At 42.0% G+C, this 24,464-nt stretch overlaps 9 protein-coding genes across 12 annotated transcripts; all 9 read left to right on the top strand.

Moving 5' to 3' along the window:
• Window positions 1-237: 237 nt before the first annotated feature.
• LSM04_006317 (uncharacterized protein) lies at window positions 238-1,608 on the top strand (the record flags this gene model as incomplete). Its single annotated transcript, XM_067333151.1, has 1 exon — window positions 238-1,608. The coding sequence occupies one exon, from the start codon at window positions 238-240 to the stop codon at window positions 1,606-1,608; it is 1,371 nt and encodes a 456-aa protein (XP_067186122.1).
• A 417-nt stretch (window positions 1,609-2,025) lies between these two features.
• LSM04_000108 (uncharacterized protein) lies at window positions 2,026-5,274 on the top strand (the record flags this gene model as incomplete). Its single annotated transcript, XM_067333150.1, has 1 exon — window positions 2,026-5,274. The coding sequence occupies one exon, from the start codon at window positions 2,026-2,028 to the stop codon at window positions 5,272-5,274; it is 3,249 nt and encodes a 1,082-aa protein (XP_067185994.1).
• A 735-nt stretch (window positions 5,275-6,009) lies between these two features.
• LSM04_004447 (protein of unknown function DUF1115) lies at window positions 6,010-7,701 on the top strand (the record flags this gene model as incomplete). Its single annotated transcript, XM_067333149.1, has 1 exon — window positions 6,010-7,701. One exon carries the CDS (start codon window positions 6,010-6,012, stop codon window positions 7,699-7,701), a length of 1,692 nt encoding a protein of 563 aa, XP_067186085.1.
• A 404-nt stretch (window positions 7,702-8,105) lies between these two features.
• Window positions 8,106-9,053, top strand: LSM04_005283 (Tricarboxylate/iron carrier; the record flags this gene model as incomplete). Its single annotated transcript, XM_067333148.1, has 1 exon — window positions 8,106-9,053. One exon carries the CDS (start codon window positions 8,106-8,108, stop codon window positions 9,051-9,053), a length of 948 nt encoding a protein of 315 aa, XP_067186095.1.
• Window positions 9,054-10,178: 1,125 nt separating this feature from the next.
• On the top strand, window positions 10,179-12,854 carry LSM04_005841 (uncharacterized protein; the record flags this gene model as incomplete). The annotated part of the gene is made up of 1 exon (XM_067333147.1): window positions 10,179-12,854. The coding sequence occupies one exon, from the start codon at window positions 10,179-10,181 to the stop codon at window positions 12,852-12,854; it is 2,676 nt and encodes an 891-aa protein (XP_067186108.1).
• A 368-nt stretch (window positions 12,855-13,222) lies between these two features.
• LSM04_005873 lies at window positions 13,223-19,022 on the top strand (the record flags this gene model as incomplete). 4 transcript variants are annotated; one of them, XM_067333143.1, is made up of 2 exons in its annotated part: window positions 13,223-14,619; window positions 14,990-19,022. In XM_067333143.1, the coding sequence occupies 2 exons, from the start codon at window positions 13,223-13,225 to the stop codon at window positions 19,020-19,022; spliced, it is 5,430 nt and encodes a 1,809-aa protein (XP_067186112.1). The 4 variants fall into 4 exon arrangements, with proteins under 4 accessions (XP_067186112.1, XP_067186115.1, XP_067186114.1 ...); XM_067333146.1 differs by lacking the exon at window positions 14,990-19,022 and having other exon boundaries at window positions 13,223-14,623; XM_067333145.1 differs by lacking the exon at window positions 13,223-14,619 and having other exon boundaries at window positions 15,030-19,022.
• A 350-nt stretch (window positions 19,023-19,372) lies between these two features.
• LSM04_001579 (uncharacterized protein) lies at window positions 19,373-20,713 on the top strand (the record flags this gene model as incomplete). The annotated part of the gene is made up of 1 exon (XM_067333142.1): window positions 19,373-20,713. One exon carries the CDS (start codon window positions 19,373-19,375, stop codon window positions 20,711-20,713), a length of 1,341 nt encoding a protein of 446 aa, XP_067186025.1.
• Window positions 20,714-20,916: 203 nt separating this feature from the next.
• On the top strand, window positions 20,917-22,290 carry LSM04_000298 (uncharacterized protein; the record flags this gene model as incomplete). Its single annotated transcript, XM_067333141.1, has 1 exon — window positions 20,917-22,290. The coding sequence occupies one exon, from the start codon at window positions 20,917-20,919 to the stop codon at window positions 22,288-22,290; it is 1,374 nt and encodes a 457-aa protein (XP_067186003.1).
• A 587-nt stretch (window positions 22,291-22,877) lies between these two features.
• Window positions 22,878-24,224, top strand: LSM04_001232 (uncharacterized protein; the record flags this gene model as incomplete). Its single annotated transcript, XM_067333140.1, has 1 exon — window positions 22,878-24,224. The coding sequence occupies one exon, from the start codon at window positions 22,878-22,880 to the stop codon at window positions 24,222-24,224; it is 1,347 nt and encodes a 448-aa protein (XP_067186018.1).
• Window positions 24,225-24,464: the final 240 nt, after the last annotated feature.

The following is a 24,464-nucleotide window of genomic DNA, read 5'->3' as shown; positions in this document are numbered from 1 at the left end:
TAAATAAATATATATATATTTATATATATATCTGTACTCCACCCAGGGTGTCTCCCCCCACTCTTCTTTTTTTCTTGATTTCCACTTCACCAACTCATCTTTGATCTCTCTTCTTATATATGTTCTCTTTATTTTACTCCATGCTTCCCATTGCCGTACTTTTACCCTTCAATTATCTCATTATATATCTCTCTTTTTCTTTCTTTCCTTCTCATTTTCTCTGATCTCACTGTGTAGATGTCGGGCCGTTGTTTTCTCGTCCACCCGCTCCCCTCCGTCGCCGATGAGTCGTTTCTCGCGCTGCTCTTCGGCCACGGTATAGTCTCGCGTAGTGTTTTCGCGGGATTCGCCGCCCGCCGCTTCGCACTTGTGGAGATGTGCGATGATGTACACGCAGAGGCTGTACACCGTGCGATTGCCGCCGCTAATACTAATAATACTAATAATAGTAATAGTAATAGTGTTGATAGTATTGGTTTGAGTAAGAATAGTAGCAGGGATGGTGTGGGACTCAGCGAGGAGGACTGTACCCTCGGGGAGTTGTTTGAGGCTCACACTGCGGCTATCGCCAAGGCTACTACTACTACTATGAAGAATAAGAAGAATAAAAATAACAATGGTGATAATAATACCGATGATAATCGTATGAATATGAATAGTGTCAGTGTTGAGTCAAAGGGGAATTGTATGGCGTACATTGGGCGATTACACTTCCGCGGCACACCACTGCAAATAACACCTAGTCCTATTGAGATTGAAGAACTCTACAGTTCAGGGGGACACGTCCCACAACGCCGCCCAAAGGGCAATACAAATAAGGGAGGAAAACAACAACGTCAATATGATGATAATAATAACAATGATAATAATAATAATAATGCAGAGCAAGGAGAGGGAGAAGAGAAGATGACAAGGTCCACGAATAGACAATTTCCACAAAAGCGACCACGCAGCTTTGATGCGGCAGACGGTACCTTTCCTGCTGCGGATACATACAACAGGAATAGAAATAATAATAATAATAATAATAATAATGAAATGAAGAAGGAGAGAAGTGGAAGAACAGGCGGCGCCTCTTCACAGGAGGCATGTCGTCACTGCGGCTCAACAGAACACTTCACACGACACTGCACGGCGACTGCAGCAGGAAATAATAATAATAATAATAATAATAATAATAATAATAATAATAATAATAATAATAATAATAATAATAATAATAATAATAATAATAATAATAATAATAATAATAATAATAATAATAACACCAATAGAACAGATGCGTCATCTGTGAAAGAGAAATTCCCTACGGATTGTTGTCAGAAGTGCGGTTCATCCACGCACTTTACGCGGCACTGCACGGCTGCCCACAATACAACTGAGAAGGCGGCGAAACCACAGGAATCATCAGTTCCTACTAATACTACTAGTACTACTACTGGGATTGAGGCGGATGACAAGAGAAAGAAGCCGTTAACATTGCATGAAGAGAAGATCAATGATAAACCCAAGTTGGAGCAGCGGTCGGCCATAGTGCGAACCTCAAAGGATCAATGTAAATACTGCGGCTCAGATCTCCACTTATCGCGTCATTGCCCCTCCAAGTGACGCACTGACCGAAACAGAAAAAAGGAGGAAAAAAGAGGAGGCCCATCAATTTAGTGCAGAGCAAGAACGAAGGAAAGAAGAAAATAAAAAAAAGAAGAAAAGAAATTTGGTGTGACGTTTTTATGCGTTTAAACTCGAGTTGGGGAGACATTGTTATCCAAACAAACATGCTCACTTACATGCTTGTGTCAGAAAAAATAAAAAAAAAACACATAAAACGAGGAGGAAACATTTCTTTTCTCCCTTAACGAATAAATTCCCCTCCTCACCCTACAAATCCATTCTTTCTGCTCATTTCACCACTTTCATAACGTCGTTTTGCCTCCACGTGATTGTTTCTCTATACTTTTCTTTTTCTTTCTTTCTTTATCACCATTGCGTATCGCATCTCTTAAGAGGAACTGTGTGTATGTGTGAATGGCCTCTGCGGCCCATGATGTGAGTTCTCTCATCGTTGGGGCACTTCGACGTCTCCCGCAGCCACTCGTGTTTCTTCATCCCATTTATTGTGTGGCCGCTATTCCAAGCAGAGACACTATTCTTCTTGCGGCTCCTACTACTACTACTACTATTACTACTAGTAATACTAATAGTAATAGTAATAGTACTAATAGTACTAATAGTACTTGTACACGTAGTAGTAGTAATGGTAGTACTATACAGTATGCAGGAACAGCTGGAATAAGAAGAGGGATACAATCAAAAACAGGAATGAAAAGAAGAGGGGAGGAAAGTGGTTCTATCAAATCTTTTGCTTCGGAGACAAACACCACGGAAGTAGAATCCATTCGTTTAACGTCCTTAGCACAGGAGCTGTTTGAAAGTTTGTTATGTCAATCAACAGAGGTAATAGATAAAATGCCATTGGATCTAAATAGTAAAAGAAAAAGACGTTTACAAAGAGCACGTGTTCTTATTACATCTACTTTAACGTTTCCTTCTAGTTTGCCTCTCGTTGTGGAATTAATGCAGATCTTTCTCTCTCAATATGGGAGGCAGCGAAGTGTGATCTCGCTTACATGTTATCTAAAGGATGCATTAGAGTTTATGTTGTATTGGTCTCATCCTTCCATGGGCTATACAGTTTCCGCAAATGTAAAGCATAATTATAATCAACAACAACAACAACAGCAACAACAACAACAATGCCCATTACAGAAAATTGAATTAGAAGTTTTCGCAGATGTTCTGTACACGTCTCCATTACTTCTTCGCCCGTGGACGGAGCATGCAGTGCTTGTGGCGATGGCATGTGCACCTGAATGTACAATACGTGATTTATGCGGGAGTCGTCGTCTCGCTGCGTGGATACATCGATATATCACTAAAGAAAAATTAGAAGAATGTAATAATGTTTCAGTGAGACGAGAGGGATGGGCGTGGCTGCAGAGACTTTTGTGTGCTTTAATGTCAAGAGCGGAGATTATGGTTTTTATCCGTACACTCTGTGCCTTATTGATTGCCCTCGAGGTGGAACTCCTGACAGGCAATAGTAACAATCGCAATAACAATAATAACAATAACAATAATGATGATGATAATGATATTAGTGTTGTGCCACGGGACAAGAATCGTGATGGTGAAGGATTGCGGTTACTGTTGGGTATTCTTGCTGATCGTGGCGGACACACTGTGAGGGAAGATAAACGAGAAGAAACATTCTCAGCAAGCAATGACAGTAATAGTGATAGTGATAGTGATAATACTAATGATATTGACAGTAATGATGACGATTCGTTTTGGAATTTGGATGATCGTATGGCTTCTAACGTGCGAAGAAAAAAAGGAGAAGACTCTATTGCCCAGTTCCTACGTGAACAGCCAACATGTGTGGAGTTTATTACGATCACTGCAAATACACAAAGAGAAAAAGAAAGAGGAATAAGTGGAAAGCGTACAAATCAGCAGATTGCCGTACGGCGTCTCTGCGGTGTGGTGGATGAGTTGTATCGTTTTCTCTCAGAATGGATACGACTCACTTTTAACGCAGAACTGCATCATTTAGCAACACACATAACACCAAAACAAGAAACACCAAAAAACAATGGCAGTCAAATTAATTATAATAGTAGTAATAGTAATACAAATAGAAATAGCAATAGAGGAAAGTTGTCCAGACTCACTCTAGTGGTGAGTCGTGTACTACAAACCGCTGTTGTCACGTCGTCGTCGTCGTCTCCTCCTCTTCCTTTCTCTTATACACCTGTGAATTTAATGAGTGATATGATTATGGAAGAGCAATTACGCTATGCGAGAAACGAAGAGAAGGATGATGATAATGAACTATTGAATTTTACTGCAGCGAGGAGTTTTATGAATGCTGATGCCAACTGCACAAATAGCAGGAAAACAATGGGAGGGAATGGCGGTAGTAGCAGGATTAGTCACGTGTACAAGAAGACGGTGAAACAAGGTGAAAAGAAACTCTCTCTTTTTGATATTCCTTTATGGACTAGTGGAGATGATAGTAATAATAGTGGTAATGATGATGATAACAGTATATTAACAGGTGATGTAGAACAGTCTACCTGGTTTAGTGATATTATCATTGCAGGTGCTGTTCGTTATTTAGATCAATCTCCTACACTCTGGCAAAGACGTGCACTCTCACACTTGCAGGATGTTATTACCGCCATATCAGCATCATTAAGAAGGATAACAACAACAAATACTACTGTTACTACTACTGAACTGTACAAACATGAATCTTTTCTGCGATTGGGAGCATTTGGCGGAAAAACCTCACGTCTTTCTTCACCATTATTGTTATTACTGTTATTAGTACGACACGCTCATGCGGAAGTGCGGTACAATCTATCATCGTGGCATTTCTTTCCTTCACTACCTTGTAGTGTGAACCACAAAGAGGAGTGGCTTGCGAACAGTAATAATAATAATAATAATAATAATAATAATAATAATAATAATAATAAGAGGAATTATCAATTTCTACAGGAGTGTTTGGATCCACAGTTGTTATCCCATAAGGGTTTACTGGGTGGAGACCCACCATGGACAAAGATAGAGACGGATTACTTATTTCTACTCTTGCGAGAATATAGACGGTTAATATGGCGAGCGCGTCTGGCACTACAAGAGGGAAATAAACCACAAACAACAACATCAATGATATCAACAAGTGTAACGTTGGGTTTACATCTCATTGCAGCCCCATTAGATGTCCAACATCCAACGGAAACAGAAATAACAGAAATGCGTACGGCAGTCGACATCTCCCTCGCATCTTATTTACTTCCACGTCCAACACAAGATGAGAGATTCTCTGTTGTATTACCCTTTTCTGTTTTCTCTACACAATACGGTGGAATTGCGGGAAATATATCATTTATTGATAGAGGTGATGTACAGCCGAGTTCATTGGATAGCAAATGTGTGGAACGTCTTTGTTTGTCGTTGGGGCTTCCAAAGACGAGTTTTCATTTAATGAAGAGTGAGATTGGACTCACAACGGAAGCGATGGAACATTTACTTCAATTGACAAAGAAAAAACAACAACAAGAGCAACAGGAAGAAGAAGAAGAAGAAAATGAATATGGTGAGATGACTGTGGAAGTTACAAGGAAAGATCCTTTTTCATCTGTTATTCCTAGTCTTAACAGTGCTGTAACTAATACTAGTACTAGTACTAATAATAATAATAAATAATAATAATAATAATAATAATAATAATAATAATAATAATAATAATAATAATAGTACGACTGTTACTGCTCCTGTAGGGGTGCCAAGTGAGCGGCGGACGGATAACAATAATGCAATTCATCCCCGTGAGGGTATCTTTACATCTTTTCCATTTCATTCCCATAAAGATATGACTCCACTTACACTTGGGGAATGGTACAAAATGATCGATGAGATGCTTGCGTCTTCTTCATCTCCATCAACAAATACAAAAGTAAATGCAGACATCGCAAAGGTCTCGCATTAAATGCTATCGTGAAGGGAACGCCGTGAGTTTTCATGGATTTTGATCGTGACTTGTGACCACAACGCATATGAATGAATAATACAGAGTCTCCGGGGAGGTCTTTACGGAGATTCCTCATTCCTCTTGTGTGACACCTGAGCATACGTGTGTGGGTTTGTATCGTTTGTTTTCATTTTTTTTTTTGTGTCTTTTGTTCATAACTGCTGTTTTGATTTAGATACACTCGCACATATTCTTTCTTTCTTTCTACTTTTCTTTCCTCCCAATTTACCCTACACCCTCTGCGAGTACAGACGTGGAGGCTGATTGAAGTAATCAGCTCGCAAAGAGGGAAAGAAAATCATAAACACCAGAACACAAAAAAAGAGAGAAAAAAAAAGACAAGAAAGAAAAAGAGAAATATTACTATTTATAGTTTGTTTCTGTAGTCTTGGTATTCTTTCCTGTTATAAATGCCACCCACGAGAACCCCACATCATCCAATTAGTATTGACAATGACGACGCTATTGACTTCTCAGCCGTGGCAAAGTCTGCAGCCCCCACACGGCCGATAGCACCACTCACAATACTGCAAAGTGACACGACACTTCAACAACAACAACAAAAACAACAACAAGTAACACCCGCACAACAAGCACAAGATCCACGACTAAGTGCATACACCCATCGTACATTACCACGACGTCGTTTAGGATTTGGTGGAGCCGCAAGAAGTACAATAACGCCAGGAGTAGGAAATGGCACAGGGGCCTCTAGCGATAATAATGCAGTACTTCTATCCACTACTGCTGCTGGTGTAGTAGTAGGCAACGCTTCTGTTAAGAGGCACAACACTAACACTAATAACAATAACAGTGGTAGTGGTAGTACTAATACTTGTAGTGGTAATAGCAGTGGTGCTAGTAAAGCATTAATAGATGCTTTCTGGCGTGAGGATGCGGCACGAAAAGAAGAGGAATCCTATCAGAGCAGACGTAAGACATATGAGCATCAACTGCAGACTCTCCTGCACAGTGGTGGTGATGTACCGACAACTCTGGCAGATGATTCGGAAAAGAAGGATATAGCACCAAATATCACGTATTCATTATTGGATCAATTCTTCGCCGATGGAGTTCCCGATGTTGAGCCGTGGGATCTCTGGGCATTATCCATACCACGATACGGTGCCGCAAACATTGCGGGCGGTGGAATGGATCGTGTGTATCGCCCGGTGTTGCCAGAGACACACTACTCACAGTATTATATGCACCGGGATGAGGAAAAACCAATAGTAATGAAAGTAATGAAGACACGCGATGAATTACGGGCGGAACGTCGAGAACGTCTACGTAAAGCTAAGGAAGAGCGTGATCGTGCTAAAAGACTGGCACGTCAAAAACAACAACAACAACAACAAGAGGTAGTAACGAATGGTGATACACTTACCACAACGACTGTAACTGTGAAGGATCGTCTCTCCAATAGTAATCTCCGATATAATCTCTTTAGTGAGAGTGTACTTAATCCTTTGAGTACTGAGAATAAAGTTTTTTCACAGTATCAAGAACGATTTCTTGAGCATCAACGCCGAAATCATGAACGACATGTTGCCGCTATTCCTCATCAAATTGAAAAACGTAAACGCAACTTACATCGTCATGCAGAAGAGAATCCTGTGTTTCGTGCGTACCGTATTTTTCCTATTTACACTCCCTCTCATTTGGGCAAATTACGAAACTTTGCAAATGATGGTTTGCTTCGTGGTTTTATTCTTTGGGTGTGTAATTGTGATGCGTTAGTGGTATTAACAGGGGGTGAAGTTGCGGTACGCCACGTGGAGCGGTGGATATTAGAAAAGATGCAGTGGGAGTCACCAGAGACGGTTGCCGTACGTCTTTTTACATCCCCGCTGCAGGACTCCGCAACGTTTTCATTTGTCTCGGCAAAGAGTCGTAAACGACAACGGGCACTGCAGCAGAGAAGTAACACTGGAACTTTTGTTAATGCTGAGGAAGAGAGAAATGAACATGTGTACATGAATTTTGTGGATAGCGTACAGGAGGCGGAACGGTTTATGCAATCTATGCCAACAGAGGGACCTTGGAACGATCTCACACATGTATGGCGTGCTTCCATTACGTCACGTATGGGCGGAGGGTAGAGAGCTGAAGGACTCTCCTGCAGCTATAATAACAGCGGAAAGGTTAATGGTTTGAGTGGTGAATATCTGAGGCTGATCAGATTCTTTTTCTTTTCTCTATTATTATTACTTATTTTCTTATCCCTAAACTTCAAGAAGCTTCTCTATTATCTTCATGTCCAATGGATATATTACTCCTACTTTTATTATTTCTCTAACATTATATATGTATTTCTTTATTTACTTTTCATTTGATTTCTTTTCCTTTTTTTTTATAATGAACATACAGAAGCCACACTCAAGCTAACAATTCAGAAAGAAAAAAAAAGAAAAAGGCAAGTAAGTCAATCAACGACCCCCAAAACAAATAATAACCCTACAATAGAAAGATGTTTTCCTACCCGCCGTTTTCTCTTACCAAGCCCATGTACGACATGGACTCTTACTTGGGCCGCTCGCTCTACTTTCTATCATCTATCAACCCTCTCCTCTGCCTACAGACGGAGCGTTCATTGATGAAGTCGCGACTTCTGCTTGACCGCGTTGCCGCTGGTGAAAAGGTGTCTGCGAGTGACAAGGAACTGTGGAAGGCTCGCACGGCGATTGAAAACTGCGTCCACCCCACATCCGGTGACGTGATCTTTCCTCTCTTCCGCATGTGTGCGTTTCTCCCAATGAACAGTTTCATTGTTCCCTTCATGATGACGCCCGGCACCATCAGCAGTGTTCCCCGCACCATCTTCATTCAGTGGTTCAATCAGAGTTACAACAGTGCGGTGAACTACGCCAACCGCTCCTCCGACAAGCAGCCGGTGGGGGAGTTGGTGAAGGCCTACACGGCGGCCGTCGGCATCTCCGTCTCCGGGGCCCTCGGCGCCACCGTCATGCTCAAGGGGGTGAAGGGCGGGACGCTGCAGGCGACGATCATCCGCGCCTCGCTGCCGTTCCTCGCCGTCTCCGCCGCATCGATTGCGAATCTCGCGTTGATGCGCAAGAACGAGTGGATGGCGTCCGGCAGCGGACTGAAGGTGGTGGACGAGGACGGCGAGGTGCGGGGGTACAGCCAGGCGGCCGGACTGAACAGCCTCGCCAAGTGCTCCGTCACCCGTGTGGTGTGGAATATTCCATCCATGGTGCTCCCAACACTCATGATGGCCCCACTCACCGCCCGGTTTGCCTTCGCGCGGGGATACCCGATTTTCACTGAGACCGTGCTGCAGATTGCCGGTTTGGGTATCGGCGTCCCATTTGCATTGGGTGCATTCAGCACAACGGTGCACATCCCCGCCACGAAGCTGGAGCCGGCGTTCCAGGGACTCAAGCGCAAGGATGGTTCCCCTGTACAGATGTACACATACTACAAGGGTCTGTAGGTTAGAGGAAGAATATATATATAAGCACACATAAATACGCTCATTTATAAATACATTGCCCAAGCACATAATCAAAAGATATATATATATATATATATATATATATATATATATACTTGTAAACGTGTAGACATATGTGAACTTGTGTGTAACTGAAATATGTGCTGGTGGGGGAAACAGCAGAAAATATCTGTAATGCAAAGCCAAGAGAGAAGGACTGAGATGAGGCATTTGGCGTGTGCTGCTGTTTTTTTTTATTTAACCCTCTTGATCTTTTTTTTCCTAGGGGGATGGGCAAAACAAGGGGAAAAAAAGCGCAAAAGAAAACGGAATTATCAAAAAAACGGTAAATGGAAATGGAAAAGTTTTTTGGGAACATTTTTTCTTTTTCACTTGGATGAAATCTACGGTGCATGCTTGTATGACTTTTTTTTTGGTTGATTTTGTCTTTCATTTTTTTTTTCTCATTTTTAATAAATAAATAAATAAATAAATAAATAAATAAATAAATCTAAATAAACAAACAAATAAATAATAATCATAATAATAAACAAATAAATATTTTTATTGATTATTATGATTATTATTTATTTATTTGTTTATTTGGATTTATGTCTTTGTGTTCCCCATCTCCGGATGGGAGTCAAGAAAAGATAATTCGTCCTTCGTAGATAGTACATCAATTGTGGGGAAAGTGGGAACACGAGAAGAAAGAAAAAAAAAACAAAAAAGGTGATAAGGTGTAGATTTAACAGTCTAAAAGGATTTATTTTTCTTTTATCTGTCTTCACACCAGAAAAAAAATAATAGGAAAAAATAATACAAATTGATCATTGTTTTTTACTTCTTGTTCTCTTCTTTTTTTCGTAATGGGAGAAGAAAAGGAGCAAAGAAAACTTTCTTTAGCTATTGATGTGTTCGTTTTTCAAAGTCTCTTTTTATTTTTTCTTGTATTTACTTTTTTTTTATGTTCCCATTTCTTCTGATCCCCAAGGCTCTTGAAATAGTTTAAAAATAAGTAAGGAACTTGTGATATTTAGAGTTATCAACAAAAGGACAGAACTATTTATTTATTTATTTATTTATTATTTATAGCGATAGTGTAATACATATCACAATTCAGAAATGAATCAGAGCCACAGTAGTCAAAGTGCTATTCTGGAAACAGAACATTTTAAGGTACATTTAAACAGTTCTGCTGCTAATGCTAGTACTAATTATACATTATTAAATTCTACTGTAGCTGAGAAGGACTGTGAACCACCCTCATTAACATCATTCACAACCGGCCCTGCAACATCTACTGCAGTAGAGTTTAATATCAAAGATTCCCTTGTGAATTTGATCACCTGTGCCTATACCCATTCGGGTTACCCGATTTCTACAACCGTAGGGAATGGGTGTAATGCTATTTATGGAGCATATGTTGAACTGCGTAATCCCTCGTTAAATGGCATCACATTTCCACCTGATGAGATGATCGTTGTATCAGATATTCCGCGTGAATCTGCTAAGGAAATGAATACAGCTAATCCATCATCCATTGTGTCATCTCCCAACTCCTCCGATATTCCTGCAATAGGGGAACCATTAGTGCGTGTTATATGGAGGCGAGGTTCTCATCTTCTTAATAGTCGTATTGCAGAGAAATTACCCACACCAGCGACAGGCCCAATTCTTACTAGTCCTAATTCTTCTTCTGCTGTAGTTCTCCCTCGACTTGCACCAAGTTCTACTAGTCAACGTCTGCGTCAGTGCCCAGAGGGTATTTGCGATGTGCAGACATCTGCACGTCTTAATGAAATTCTTTTAGAGTTTGAACCAAATGACGCACATACAGAGGATAGTACGACTCAAGTTAACAACAATACTACTAAATCCAGCGATAATACTAGTAGTAATAATAATAACAATAACAATAACAATAATACTAAGAAAGAAAATGGTATTGGTTCTTCAGAGACAGTTAATCCCCCGCCAGGGACAGGGATTCCATCTGGGGAAGAATCTAATGGAGATATGCCCATTCAAACTACACTGATTACTGCTAATAGCTTTAATCATCTTTCAACATATGGTGTAAGACATCAGAATGGAAAGATATTCTCTACAACACCGCTTCAATCAATCACTGCTGCCATATCAACACGCAGGATTACGGCTCACTCTCTTTTTTTTCTTAGCATAATTGTTGGGGAGAGTTACGTTGCACCTGGATATCAAGCAGGAGGATCACCTCAAGTTCTCCATGGGGCGGAGGTAAAACCGGCGAAAAAGAGTTGGACAACTCGCAAATCATCAATCGCCGGTGCTCTTCCAAATTTAGCAAAAGGTGTGGAAATGAATTTTGAGGATATTCATCTGGAAGGAGGAGTGAATGGTGTTGGAACTGATACAGTAAATGTTGCCACACTCCATATAGCGGTAGAACCTTATTTGCTTTTTGGAAATCAAAGTGGAGATTTATTTCTTTTTAGTGTTTTTGAAGGGAAAATAATACAACGTCTTAACTTCTCAGGTGGTGTGTCTTGGAACCTCAATTCAGAAGGTTCAAATGTACCAAGGAAACAGGTAGTTAGTGCGGCAGTAACGTGTATTGTAGAAGTTGAATGTGGTATTGAAAAACACCTTGCGGTGGTGATTGATCGTGCCTGTTCCTCAAAGATGAGAAATGCGAAGACCTTCACTGTTCCTTCTCTTACTGCAGAAGGAGTTCTACCATCTGTATTTGCGGCAGGCTTTGATAACGGTCATATCCTTCTTATTAGCGTAACAATGAGTGGAGCGTGTCTGAATGGACATCTTACTTCATTTGGAGAACGACCTATTCAGGGAATTGCAGTGCAGACACCTCAATTTTATTTACGTTTATGGCCTAAAGAACGAGAAACACGTGGAGTCGCATTTTCCTCATCTCAAAACAAACAAAAATCAAAAGAAAAGGGAGACAAAAAAGAAAAGGATAAGGAGAATAATAATCGTATTTCTCATATTGAATTTATCTCAGCGAACACCCTCGTTCTTTGTGAGGATAGTAGAGTTGTTGCTATTAACTGTGATGGTGGAAAGCTACGTCTTGTTAAGACTTCTAATTTGGAAGTGGAGTTATGCCGAACAGTTGCACTTGCCAATAATACAGCTGGTGACTTTTTAGCCATTAAATGGGTTGCAAGTTCTGCTGAATTCACATTGTATCCAGACCTCATCGTCGTCACGAGCGAAGATGATAGTCTGATGGTTTATCAGTTTCTACAAATTAGTGGAGGATCAAAAAGTAAGTTTACACGTACGTTTTCATTCCTCGAGGAAACAATGTCATCTGGTCCAGTGCCTGGTAAATTGTTAATGAGCAATAGTTCACAACGTACAGGTGAGAATTTGGTGTTTCTCGAGCGTCGTCGATTTCATCGCTCCTGGGTAGGGGATTTATGTTTACTGCCTGTTTCAGACGCTTATTTATTAATTGCTACATCATATGATGGACGAAGTTCTTTTTGGCCTCTCTATCATGCTGTTGTAGAAGAAAAATCGAAAGAGAGTTTCTTACCACCACCGTCCGAAGACGCTCCATTTATCCAGGAATGTTTTTATGATTTTATCATTCAAGATGATAGCAGTCAACACGTCAGTTCGCGACTAAAGACGTCTGTTTTGGCTGATGAGCCAACCACAGCAGTAGTATTACACACAGATATGACAGTTCGATGCACCGTTGGTGGTGCTGGATGTAGTCATTTCTTGGTTTCACTGTGTCTTCGAGGGCGTGTGAAGTTTTGGGAGGTGAAGTCTGTGTCGAGCTAGGTTCTCCTCTATACTTTGACATTCTTTCTCATATATATATATATATATATATATATATATATTATTTCCTATTATTTATTTTGTTTGCTTGGAATCATTGTTCTTTGATTCTCTCCTTTATTTTTTTCCCTTTATTGCCATTATTGTTATTTTCTTTTTTTCGAAGTGTGTGATGTTATTTTGATTGACGTCACATTTTGATCCTCTGGTTCAGATGTATTCCCTTTCACTCATTTTTTTTTTATGATGAATCTTACTGTGATTGTTATTGTGCTTTTTTTTTATTTGGTATCGTTTTCCCGTTCCTTCGAAGAAGAAGGAAAGAAACAACAAAAAAAAAAAGGAAGCATAAAAGATCTACTCTGTGGATGACATTTTCCCGAATAATTGCACGTAGGGTGGAGCCATTTCTTTGGAATGGACTTCGACGAGGGGCCACTTTGACTTCTTATAGCAACTGCTTCACAGGTGATAGAAATGTGACTGTAATGACTTCGAGACGTACTTACATGCCGCTGCCGATTGATCAGAGCGATTTCTCAGCTTACGTTGAAATTGATTTGCCCAGCGAAAGTCGTATTCAAGCAATTCACAAGAGTGGTCTTGGTGCACAGGAATGGGTGGCATGTGAGAAGGTGCATGGGACGAATTTTGGTATCTATCTTATAAATCAGGGAGATAAAGAAGTTGTGCGTTTCGCGAAACGTAGTGGGATTATGGACCCTAACGAAAACTTCTTTGGTTATCACATTCTTATTGATGAATTTACAGCACAAATTCGTATCTTGAGTGATTTACTGAAACAGAAATATGGTTTAAGTCGTATTGGACGTGTTGTGCTCAATGGCGAATTGTTTGGTGCAAAATATAAGCACCCACTCGTTCCCAAGAGTGAAAAGTGGTGCACCATGCCGAATGGGAAACGATTCCCAATAGCAGGAGTTCAAATTCAACGTGAACTATTTCCGCAGTACAGCCCTGAACTACATTTCTTTGCATTTGACATTAAATACTCCGTGAGCGGGGCAGAGGAGGACTTTGTTTTACTCGGCTATGATGAGTTTGTGGAGTTTTCCTCCAAAGTGCCCAACCTGTTGTACGCCAAGGCCCTCGTGCGGGGGACTTTGGACGTCTGTCTGGCCTTTGATGTGGAGAACTTCTTCACGCCCCTCCCCGCCCTGCTTGGACTCGGGAATTATCCACTCGAGGGAAATCTCGCCGAGGGCGTTGTGATTCGCCACGTCCGTCGTGGGGATCCGGCGGTGGAGAAACACAACGTGGCGACGATTCTCAAGTTGCGCTGCTCGAGTTTCATGGAATTAAAACACCCGGGCAAACAGCAGGAATTGAAAGAGACGTTTATCGACACAGTGCGGGCCGGTGCACTGCGGCGCGTGCGGGGCGATGTGACGGTTGTGGCGGAGTCTATGCTGCCGCAGGTGGAGGCGGCCGCGAACAATTTGCTGCTCAATAATGTGAGTGATGGGCGGCTCAGTAATGTTCTGTCAAAAATTGGACGCGAGCCGCTGCTCTCAGGCGAGATCACGCAACCAGATGTCGCACTTATGCTGGCAAAGGATGCGTTAAAAGATTTTCTGAAGGAAGTGGATGAACTGGTGCTGAACACAAGTCTGGCGTTTCGAAAGACGCTTATTGTAAATGTGTACTTTGAGTCCAAGAAGTTGGTGGCACAGAAATGGAAAGAGATTCTACAGGCGGAGGCAGACGCACAGGCAGAGTCAGAAGAGGCTGCAAAGCAGAAATCGTAAAAGAAAACAAAAACACCATTGTTAGTCCCTTTTATTCAAGCGTTTTAATGACAGCTATCTGTGTCTGTATGGAGGTTATTGTTATTTTTTTTTTTCTTCCCTTTGCTTCATTCCGTTTTTCTTTTTGATTTGCGATCTGCTTGTCTATTTATTCTTTCTTTAATAATTTACTTGCCTTTATTTTTATTTTTTTCTATTCCTACCTTCTTTTCTTAAATGTCTCATGCACTTTCTCTCTTTTTTTCTTTTTCCTTTTCTTTTTCCCTATTTGGCTTTTAAAGCAAGTCTGCTGTAGGTGGGAGCGGTGGTGTAGGGGTAGTGGTGGTGAAGAATCACAACTGCAAAAACATTCTACATCAACGTGAGACCATCTCTCGCCAAAACTATTGAGGGTAAAGGTGGCGACATGAATACAGAAGTAAGCAAAAACGGAAGCAGTAATCATGCTTCTCAGTTAAAGAAAAGTCCTAACTTAAATGATGGAATTAGTATTATTCTTCTTTCTACCTATAATGTTCCCCATGGATTAAGGCAGTACGCATCTAGTATGAGGGTATCCACAAAGTTGGTTGAAGAATACCTTGCGAACTACCGCGATGCCATTCTAATTGCTAGAGAGTATGGAGAAAAGACCGAAACGGAACGAACACAACTTCGCTTACATCTCATGCAATTACGACAAAATGGTAGAAACACCGATGCAAAAATTTCGGTCCCATCTACTATTCTCGAAGAGCAACTCTCGGATCTCATGCATGGTGAGCATAGTGAGACCCAGCCGTTCCTACTCTCCGAGTCTGTGCGATATAATCAAATCCTGCGGGATATGCGACTGCTGGCGCGGGGCCTTCTCATTCCCACGGATATTCTCCGCCATCATCATCATTGGTTGCTGCTGCAGGAGGATGTGCGGCTTACACTCGCTGGTCGTATACATCACTGCCGCGTTGTGGCCCGTCGATCACCGCCTATGTTTAGTGTACGGCGTCTGTGGTGTGAGTTGTGGGAATTATTAGGTGCGGCGTGGCGGCAAAGAGGGCGACCGATGGGTGTCCTTACACCGAAAGAAAAAGAGTTCTGTAGAAATGATACGAATAGTGGAAGGAAAGAGAATGAGAATAAGCATGATAGTGATAATAATAATAATAATAATAGTAATGATAGTGATAGTGAGGATAATGAGAGTGATGAATATGCATTTGGGCCATTGCTTCCGCATCGTATTGGTGTAACTACATCTCGGCATTATGCGATTCGTGCCCCTTTGCTTGCTTTTTTACGTTCTCTACGTGTTCAGGTGTGGGATACACCAGTAACAAAGACAAGTGGTAATAATATAAATGCATCTAGGAATAGTCATACAGGGTTTCGTGCACACTCCCCCCCACTACTCAGTAAAACGCCGATTGGTCCAAATAACTCTTTATATGATACTGACAAAAGTAAACTAATACACGATGCCCCGTTTTTTGATACAACGGTTGAGGATGTTGAAGTCTGTCGGGTGCCATACTTATCACCGAAGCAATTCGTACGTTTGAGATTGCGTGGCGAAGGCGTTAACAGTGACTGGCAAGGGACATTTATTGCACATACCTATTCCGATGATGCATGGAATATAGCGGTTTTAACGATAGAGTTTATGTTGACTGGTTTTTCACTCGACAAGAGTTGCTGTGCTCACCCAGATTATCCCACACACCCGACGACATCTTCACTCTTTGATGATATTGCAAAAATTTTAGTGGTATATCACAAGATACCGCGTGAAGGAGCACAAAACTTTATCTACGCAGCACTTCACGAACTTTCACTATTACTACTGAAAGACGTGTATGAAGAGATAGAAAACAATTGCAGTCCTCAAATAGAAGAAGAAGAAGGACCATCACCACAAGAGCTTGCAAAAGAGTGGTATCATTATCTTCGTGAAACATACAAAAATGATAGTGATAACGTACTTCTTAGAGAAATTGCAGGGAATGGTCTTCGTTGGTCTCATCAAGAGCGCTGGAAGTCATTCCAATCAGCACACGCGATTGCATTAGGTGAAGACAAGAAGAATAACTATCATAAGAGGAATAATCACGCAGAACATGTTTTAAGCAAGTTGATGACTCCTTTAATGCCTTTACATCCTATGTTTTTTTCTGCCGCATTAAAGAATGACTCGGATGAGAGTTTATTTGCACTGAATACATATAAAATTTCATCATCCTCATCATCATGTTTCTCCCTTTGGGAGTTTCAAATGCGAATGCAGTTATGGCGTTTGAGTGTTGGTCGTCATGCCGTTGCGGATGGGGGCTGTCGAAAAGATGCCGAGGCGAAACAGGCCGTTTTATTCAAAAATTTTATTCGACTTGTGCGACGGGCATTACAAATAGGAAAAGCAGAAAATGATGCAAAGGAAAATGTTTTAACTCATGGACATCCTGTTGTAAATAGTAAGAACACTTCTTTAGTGCATCGTGATGAAATACCACAAGTTACGGTACTTGATGAGTTTTTGCGAGGATTAATGGAACGTGGTACCCTCTTTTCATATCGTGCCAATACTTTACCACCAAAAGATGGAAATGGTAAAAGGGATAACTCACTAAATGTGTTTCCCCTTTCACAAGTCTTTCTTCCAATGAAAGATCTTATCTCGCTGCTTCATAAAGATGTGGTGTCCCTTAGTGCCTCATCAGCATCCACTTTTGTTACTATAAACGCACTCGATAGTATTGTTGGTAGCAAACCACAGTTACAACAAAATTCACTTCCTTTATCTTCAATAGGGATAGGAAGAACAACAGCAACAAAACCTGTCGGGAAAGTGAATCTTTTATCAAGTGCAAAACGAGTTATTCGTGCAATGGATTTGAATATTGTGGATCAACTAAAGTTGGTAACCGATCTTCGTAGTCTTATGCTAATAACACCAATGTCAAAACGAGCCTTGCTGGTTTGTCAATACTTGCAAGATGCCCATATTGCTGGAAAGACAACAGAAGTACCAATTCCTGCAACTATACGCGGAGATGTTTGGGGAGCTTTACTGCAAGTACCATCCGATGCTGCACGAAGGACTGCATATTATGCACTAAACACTTCACTTCCTTCAGCCGCTGATCGACAATTATCTGTGGATATTCCGCGTTGTCATCAATACCATCCATTATTAGCATCAGCAGCGGGACATGAACGTCTTCGTTGTGTTATTAAGGCATGGCTTTTAATGAACCCTGGACTCACATACTGGCAAGGCATGGATAGTGTTTGTGCCATTCTTCTTTCTGTTAGTTTCACTAATGAACCACTGGTAGTGGCATTATTGCAGCAACTAACAGAACACTTTATTCCACATGACGCTGTCTCTTCTGTTTCTCTGCGAGTTCGGAGTATGGAGGATCATTTACACCAGTTTGCTGTTTTACTACGATATTGTGATCCCCATTTGGCTGTTCATCTTTTTGATGAGGTTGATTGTCGTCCAGAATTATTTGCGATAAGTTGGTTTCTCACTCTATTAGCACACGGTTTGCCAGTAGGGAAAGTTTGTTTGCTATGGGATTTTCTCTTCGTTTATAGTGACAAGTATCCACACTGCCTAACAGTACTCTGCTTATCAGTACTATTACAACACCGAGATCGACTTCTCGGTAATGATCTCTCTGTCTGTCTCTTGACCTTAAGTCGTATTCAGAACATTGATGTACGACTTGTATTATCAGATGCAGTAAATTTACTGAAAATTATACCTCCCGCAGTTGCGTGTCTGCCATATCACTCAATAGTGTGGGGTGAAAAGGTACGCTTTCGTGAGATTTCCCATGTAGACTCTCAAACAATTGTTGAAGCTTTCAACACCGAAGGAGAACTTAGAGAGAGTCATCCGAAACATATGTGGGTGCGTTTAGGATTATTTCTTGTGGATCTCCGAACAGAGAGAAGATCAGCAGCGGCATTACCACATCAACTAACACCTACAGAGGAACGTGTTATTGGGGCTTTACTCTTTCCAATGATAAATTCCTCAACTCATGCGGATTCTACGGCTTCTGCACCATTATCTCAACGCCATATTACAAATTTGGCTACAGAGCTGCTTCTCCAAATACGCAATATAGCAATGGCAGCTCTTCCACCATTTTTATCATCTGATACTTCAAATAGCATGTTTGCAGCAGATGAAACTAGTGAATCCTCTGCCTTTTTTGAGAAGCATACAATGTCTCCTCATATTGTATTATTTACACAAGGTTCTGGACAACGTGAGAGTGAGGAAACAGAGTTACTCGCATTAGAATTGGTGCGTTCGGGCACTCCTCATGTCTCTGTTCTGCTAGGAGGTTTTGCTGAGCTCAAGCGCGAGGCGCCGCAGCTAGTCGTGGAGGTGGAAGAAGGTTCATAAAAATATTTTTTCTTCTTGCTACTTTTACTTTTTTTTCTTTTTTGTTACCTTTTCCAGTGCTGCAGTGATATTTTATTTACTAATCAATGTTCTTTTTTTTTGTTTCTTCTGTGCGTGTACGGTGTCAGCTTGTGTCTTTTTGCTTTTATTATTATTATTATTATTATTATTCTACTCTCTTTGCATTTGTTTTTTTTGTATGAGAATTCGATTTTGGGTGGGTAATTAAACTTCTTTTTTTGCCTTTGTTGCCTCTGCTGTCGTTGTTTTTGTTGCTGTTCTTATTGCTACTATCGCAATAACTTTGAAAGAATTACTGAAAGTAGTAACAGTTTTGAATTTAAAGCAAGATGGTGAAAATCCAATGCATTGATGAGAAGGGCAATATCAGCATAATAGATGTTGATGTAGACTCACTTGTTGACGATATGAAGGTGGTCCTTGAGGTTGAAATGGGTATCCCAATGGATGAGCAGGAACTCATCGCGCCTAATGGTATGATATTGTGCAGTAGTGAGACCTTTAGTGCTCAAGGTATTGTGAGTGAGACTCAGATAACAGTACGTCGAGTACCTTTGCAGGAATCGTCGCCACCACCACCACCACAACAACAACAGCAGCAAGCACAACCACCACCATCACAACAACAACAACAGCAGCAAGCACAACCACCACCACCACCACCACAACAACAACAGCAGCAAGCACAACCACCACCATCACAACAACAACAGCAGCAAGCACAACCACAATTACCCGTACATCAACCGAAACCGAAACAGCGCTTATCTCTTGGAGCAGCACGTGCACGTATTGAGCAAATTTTTAATTCCAGGATAGCCCAAGGACAAAAAGGATGGCCTCCGGTAAATGAAGAGGATCCGAATATACAACAACGCATATATGAGTATATCCAGACCCGTAACGTTGATGAAAATATGGCAAATGCTTTAGAATACGCACCTGAGCTCTTTATACCAGTAACAATGCTATATGTAAATTGTGAGATTAACCAACACAAAGTAAAGGCCTTTATTGACTCGGGTGCGCAAAGGTCAATCATTAGTGCCCGATTAGCAGAAGAGTGTGGACTAACACGACTTATTAATACCAAATGGAAGTATCTCCTACGTGGTGTTGGTTCACGGGAAGCACTCGGTCATATTCACATGGCAGTGGTGAATCTTGGTGGCCTTTATATTCCTTGTTCATTTTGTGTGTTGGAGGATGATAATATTGATTTGATTATTGGCCTTGACCAATTGAAGCGTCACAGAATGACTATTGACTTAAAGGAGAACTGTCTGCGCATAGAAGACACTGCAATTCCGTTTCTTCCTGATCATGAGGTTCCTGTAAGTAACCCCTCTGGGGAAGAAGAATTGCAAAAATCAAAGAAGGAGAATAAGAGTACTGAGGCCTCATCTAGTGTACCAACAGGGATACCATCAGCAGGAACAGCACAAACACCTGCAGTAGGTGCAACATCTGCTGTACCTACTCATACAACCGGTAGTACCACAGGCGTTCCTTCTTCCACAAGTGGGAATAGACAGGAAAGTGTGATGGATGAGAATGCGGTGAGAAACTTGATGTCATTCACAGGTATTGACAGGGGAAAAGCTATTTTGCTACTGGAGGCAGCTGGCTGGGACGTAAATGTAGCCATGTCACTCCTTTTGGATGATTAAACCGTAATATTATTTAGGGATATTGTTCACTTCCTGCCTTTTTTTATTTTTAGTTTTATTACTATTTTTTTTAAAATTTCTTATATGAGATTTTTAAATTTGATGTCCCCACTGTACTTTCCCCCTTACACTTACATTTCTTATATTTCTGACTTTTTTTTTCGGTTCTTTCTTGTATTTCTTACCCCTTTAGCTTGTACAGGATGCGTTCTTCTTCGAACCAGAAGGGGGGTCGTGCGGTCTTTGTCCCCCGTGCCACATTGTGTTCCCTCTCCATTCCGCCTAATGGCGGTAAAGAACTGCAAAGCCTCCCTGTGGGCCCGCAGTGTGGTGCGGCGGCTCCCATGCCTGAACTAAACCTAGACGAGACACTTCGCATTCGCAGCGTCTTCTTTGATCTCATTCATGACGAGTACATCAACAACACCTTTGGCCTCCGTGTGGTGTTGGCAGAGCTTGGCCTGTACCCCACGGAGGAGGAATTGCAGCTGCTGCTGGATGCCCACGAGTCCAAAGTGAATGTCACGCATCTCAGCAACTATCTCCGTTTCTACAAGCGGGAGTATCAACTGGTGGAGCGGGCCCGGCGGCGGGAGACCCGCGAGAGCGGCGGCGGCGTGTTCTCGCCGGAGGAGCGGGACGACACGCTGCGGGCGTTTGTGGCCCTCGGCGGCCGCGAGGGGGGCGGCGGGGCGGTGGCGGTGGCGGATCTCCGGCGCGTTTGCCGCTCCTTCGGCCTCGCCGTCGACGTGGACGCGATGGCGCGGGATGCCGGTGGGGACGCGGAGGGGCGGGCGGTCGACTTCGCCGCCTTCACGGCGTTGTGGCGGCCGGCCGGCGATGGCGCCTTCACCCGCTCCGGTTCCGCCGACCGACACCCCTCGCGCTCCGACGCGACCGCCACCGCCTACGCGAATGCCTTCTCAGGCGTGCGACGACGATCCGTCACACGCGAGTTCTCCGATGCCTACAAGTTTCCGCAAATTGCAGGGGCCTCCACACTCACCAGTGGCGCAGCGAACAGCATTATGAATGTCAACATCGGTGGTAACAATGATAACATCAACTGCTACAACTACGCCAACAGTTATAATCCCATGTCGGAGGAGGAGCACATGCAAGCACTGCGGCAGTATCTCTACCCAGAAAAGTCAGGAACCAGTTTAGGCGCAAGCTCAGTAAACGCAACGAATGCTTCGGGAAACGCCGTAACTCTTCCCAGTAATATCAGGCGCAAACTAGGCCGGAATATGTCTGCTCAACAGTCTCAATATACCAACCCACAGGGTGAGATGGAACGTCGCCGCAGCGTTGCTGGGATGCGTGATGAGGTTGGAGGGATAGCAGTAGCAGGTGGAATCGGTGGGGTAGATGAGGATGGAGCGGTACCAACAGCTGGGGGTGGATTCCGCGCCCCAAGTCCTATGGTTCTCTCACTACGCAACAGCGCCGCATACAAACGTCGGCTATTGGCATTTACGCAGAGAAACAGAGCAAAACCAAAAATAAGCAGAAGCCCAAGTGGGTGGGCACACACTGGCTCAGTTGCACCCGATGACGATGTTGGGCGAAGTTAACAACTCTCAGTCGAAGCAACAAAGAAGACAAAATAGAGAAACGAAATAAAGAAAGGAGGAAAGACAAAAAAAAGAGAACAAAACTGCGTGCAGTAGCGAGTGAGGGAGATGAACCACGAGTTATTCACCTATGTACATAATTGTATTGGCCACAACAGCAAATGTTGTGACAATGGAGTAAAAAAAAAAAGACGTGAGAAATTGAGAGGGGAAAACAACAGAAAAAAAAAAATATGTTTAATTGAGAGAAAAATATACAAAAAAAATGCTTGACATGCAATGCATTATTATGCACTCTCTCTGTTGCATCACTTCCTTGAAGGCAACTCTTTGAGTTGTATCACTTCTTTTTTTTCTGTATTCAGTTGTAGTTGCGTTATGGCATTCAATGGGTCGAATACCAAACGAATGATGTTTCCTCTGATTCCATCTCCTGAGTTTTGTTTGTTTTTCTTTCTTTCTTTCTTTCTCTCTCTCTCTCTCTCTTCCCTTTTATTTCCTGTAAATATATAAATACACTAGTGAGCGTAATAGTATTAGTATAGGGTGAATGTATGTGAGCATTATAGCTGCTGTCTCACACTCTCATGCCCCCACCTGCACTGTACACACCTTCACCTCTACACCGTCAGTCACGACTAATTTCATTTGATGAACTTTTCACCAAAACATCATCATCATCATCAGCACCATCATCATTACTGCCAACTTCACAGAGACGATTTCCTGTTCTCAATGTACGTGTGGATGAACACCTTGGCGCAGCAAGCGAGCTACCTAAAGGCAAAACCGGATTAGCACGATCTGAGATGAAACTCAGTTGGCTGCAACAAAATCTCCAACTTTTTTCAGAGGGAAAAAATCATTATGGATTGAGTAGCAGATCAAAGATGCCAGAAGGAAGCCCACAATGGCCACGCTACACACTTTTTCCACATAATTGTGGGTATATCTACGACCCACCTAATGAATCAAAACTTGCGTTTGTTACGCCAGATAATTATTGTCATCTTTGTCGTGAACCTGTAGAGGTGGCAATACGTCATTGCGCCTGGTGGGATCATGTGACGCGACAGGCGGCTGTTCGTTTAATTGCAATTCACCCCCGAAGATGGGATCCTGCCGCTGTACTGAACGAGGCTGAGAGTTTTATGCCTGCTTCTGTTATGAATACTGAAAGACCTCACCCTTTTCTAGAATTTTCATCATCATCAACTTCAACAGACCCCTTCTTGATAGATATGAGTAGTTGCTATGGTTTTGATAGGGAAGCAGTCGTACGACGGGCAGAATTGGCAGCACTTCTTCGTCTCTTATGTACAACGAATGACAAAGCTAGTAGTAGTATTGATACGAATGATAGTAATAATACTGATGATAGTAATAAGTGTAGTTCATTTAATAATCCGGTCCTTCGGGAGTCACTGTTTCTTTCACCTGCTGGAAATCCAGCTGCAAATCTTGGAGAGCGGACATTTCGTGCGTACATTAGCCAACTGATCACCGTACTTCTCCCTCCTATGGCACCAGAGCCCACAACACGTATACAACAGCGTTGTTGGGGACGAAAGAATCTAGAGATAATGTTTGACCTCCTTGGTGTAGCCTCGTTACAGAAAATTGCTGGGGCACCTACTGTGGCTGTAACAAAGAATGAGAAGGGAGTTATAATTCGCCAAATTGTGTACGAGCTGGCTACTGTAATTTCGCAGTGTGATGTGATGGAAGCAGACATAGCTTGTGCAGAGCAGAATAGTAAAACGTCTTTGGATTCAGTGATACAGACGCGTTTACTGGCGGATTTGGCATTGCAGCGTTTGGCATATGAGTTGATTTATTTACACACCACAGTCTTGATGGAACAGAATTGGGAGGTATATGTGAAACTGGGATTCCCGTCTGAGGAGATGGTGGAGACGAGTAGTTTTTTCTGAGTTCATCTTGTAGTAATGAAAGAGAAGTCTTGCTCCCCTCTTGTGACAAGATGTTAGATAGTCTTTTTTTTATTTATTTTTTTGACTATTTTCCTGTTTTTATTTTGAAGGTGTATGCTTGTGTGGCAGGGGATTTTTTTTCAAGTGAACATCTCTGGGATTTTTCTTTTTCTTTTTTTTTTCTCTTTTTTTATTATTATGATCAATCAACCCTATGTGAATGGTAGTAGTAGCAGAAGT

The sequence above is a fragment of the Trypanosoma melophagium genome (assembly GCF_022059095.1).
Source record: "Trypanosoma melophagium isolate St. Kilda chromosome Unknown ctg8segment0, whole genome shotgun sequence".
NCBI classification, from domain to species: Eukaryota; Euglenozoa; class Kinetoplastea; order Trypanosomatida; family Trypanosomatidae; genus Trypanosoma; species Trypanosoma melophagium.
This window is presented reverse-complemented; position numbering and strand designations above follow the sequence as displayed.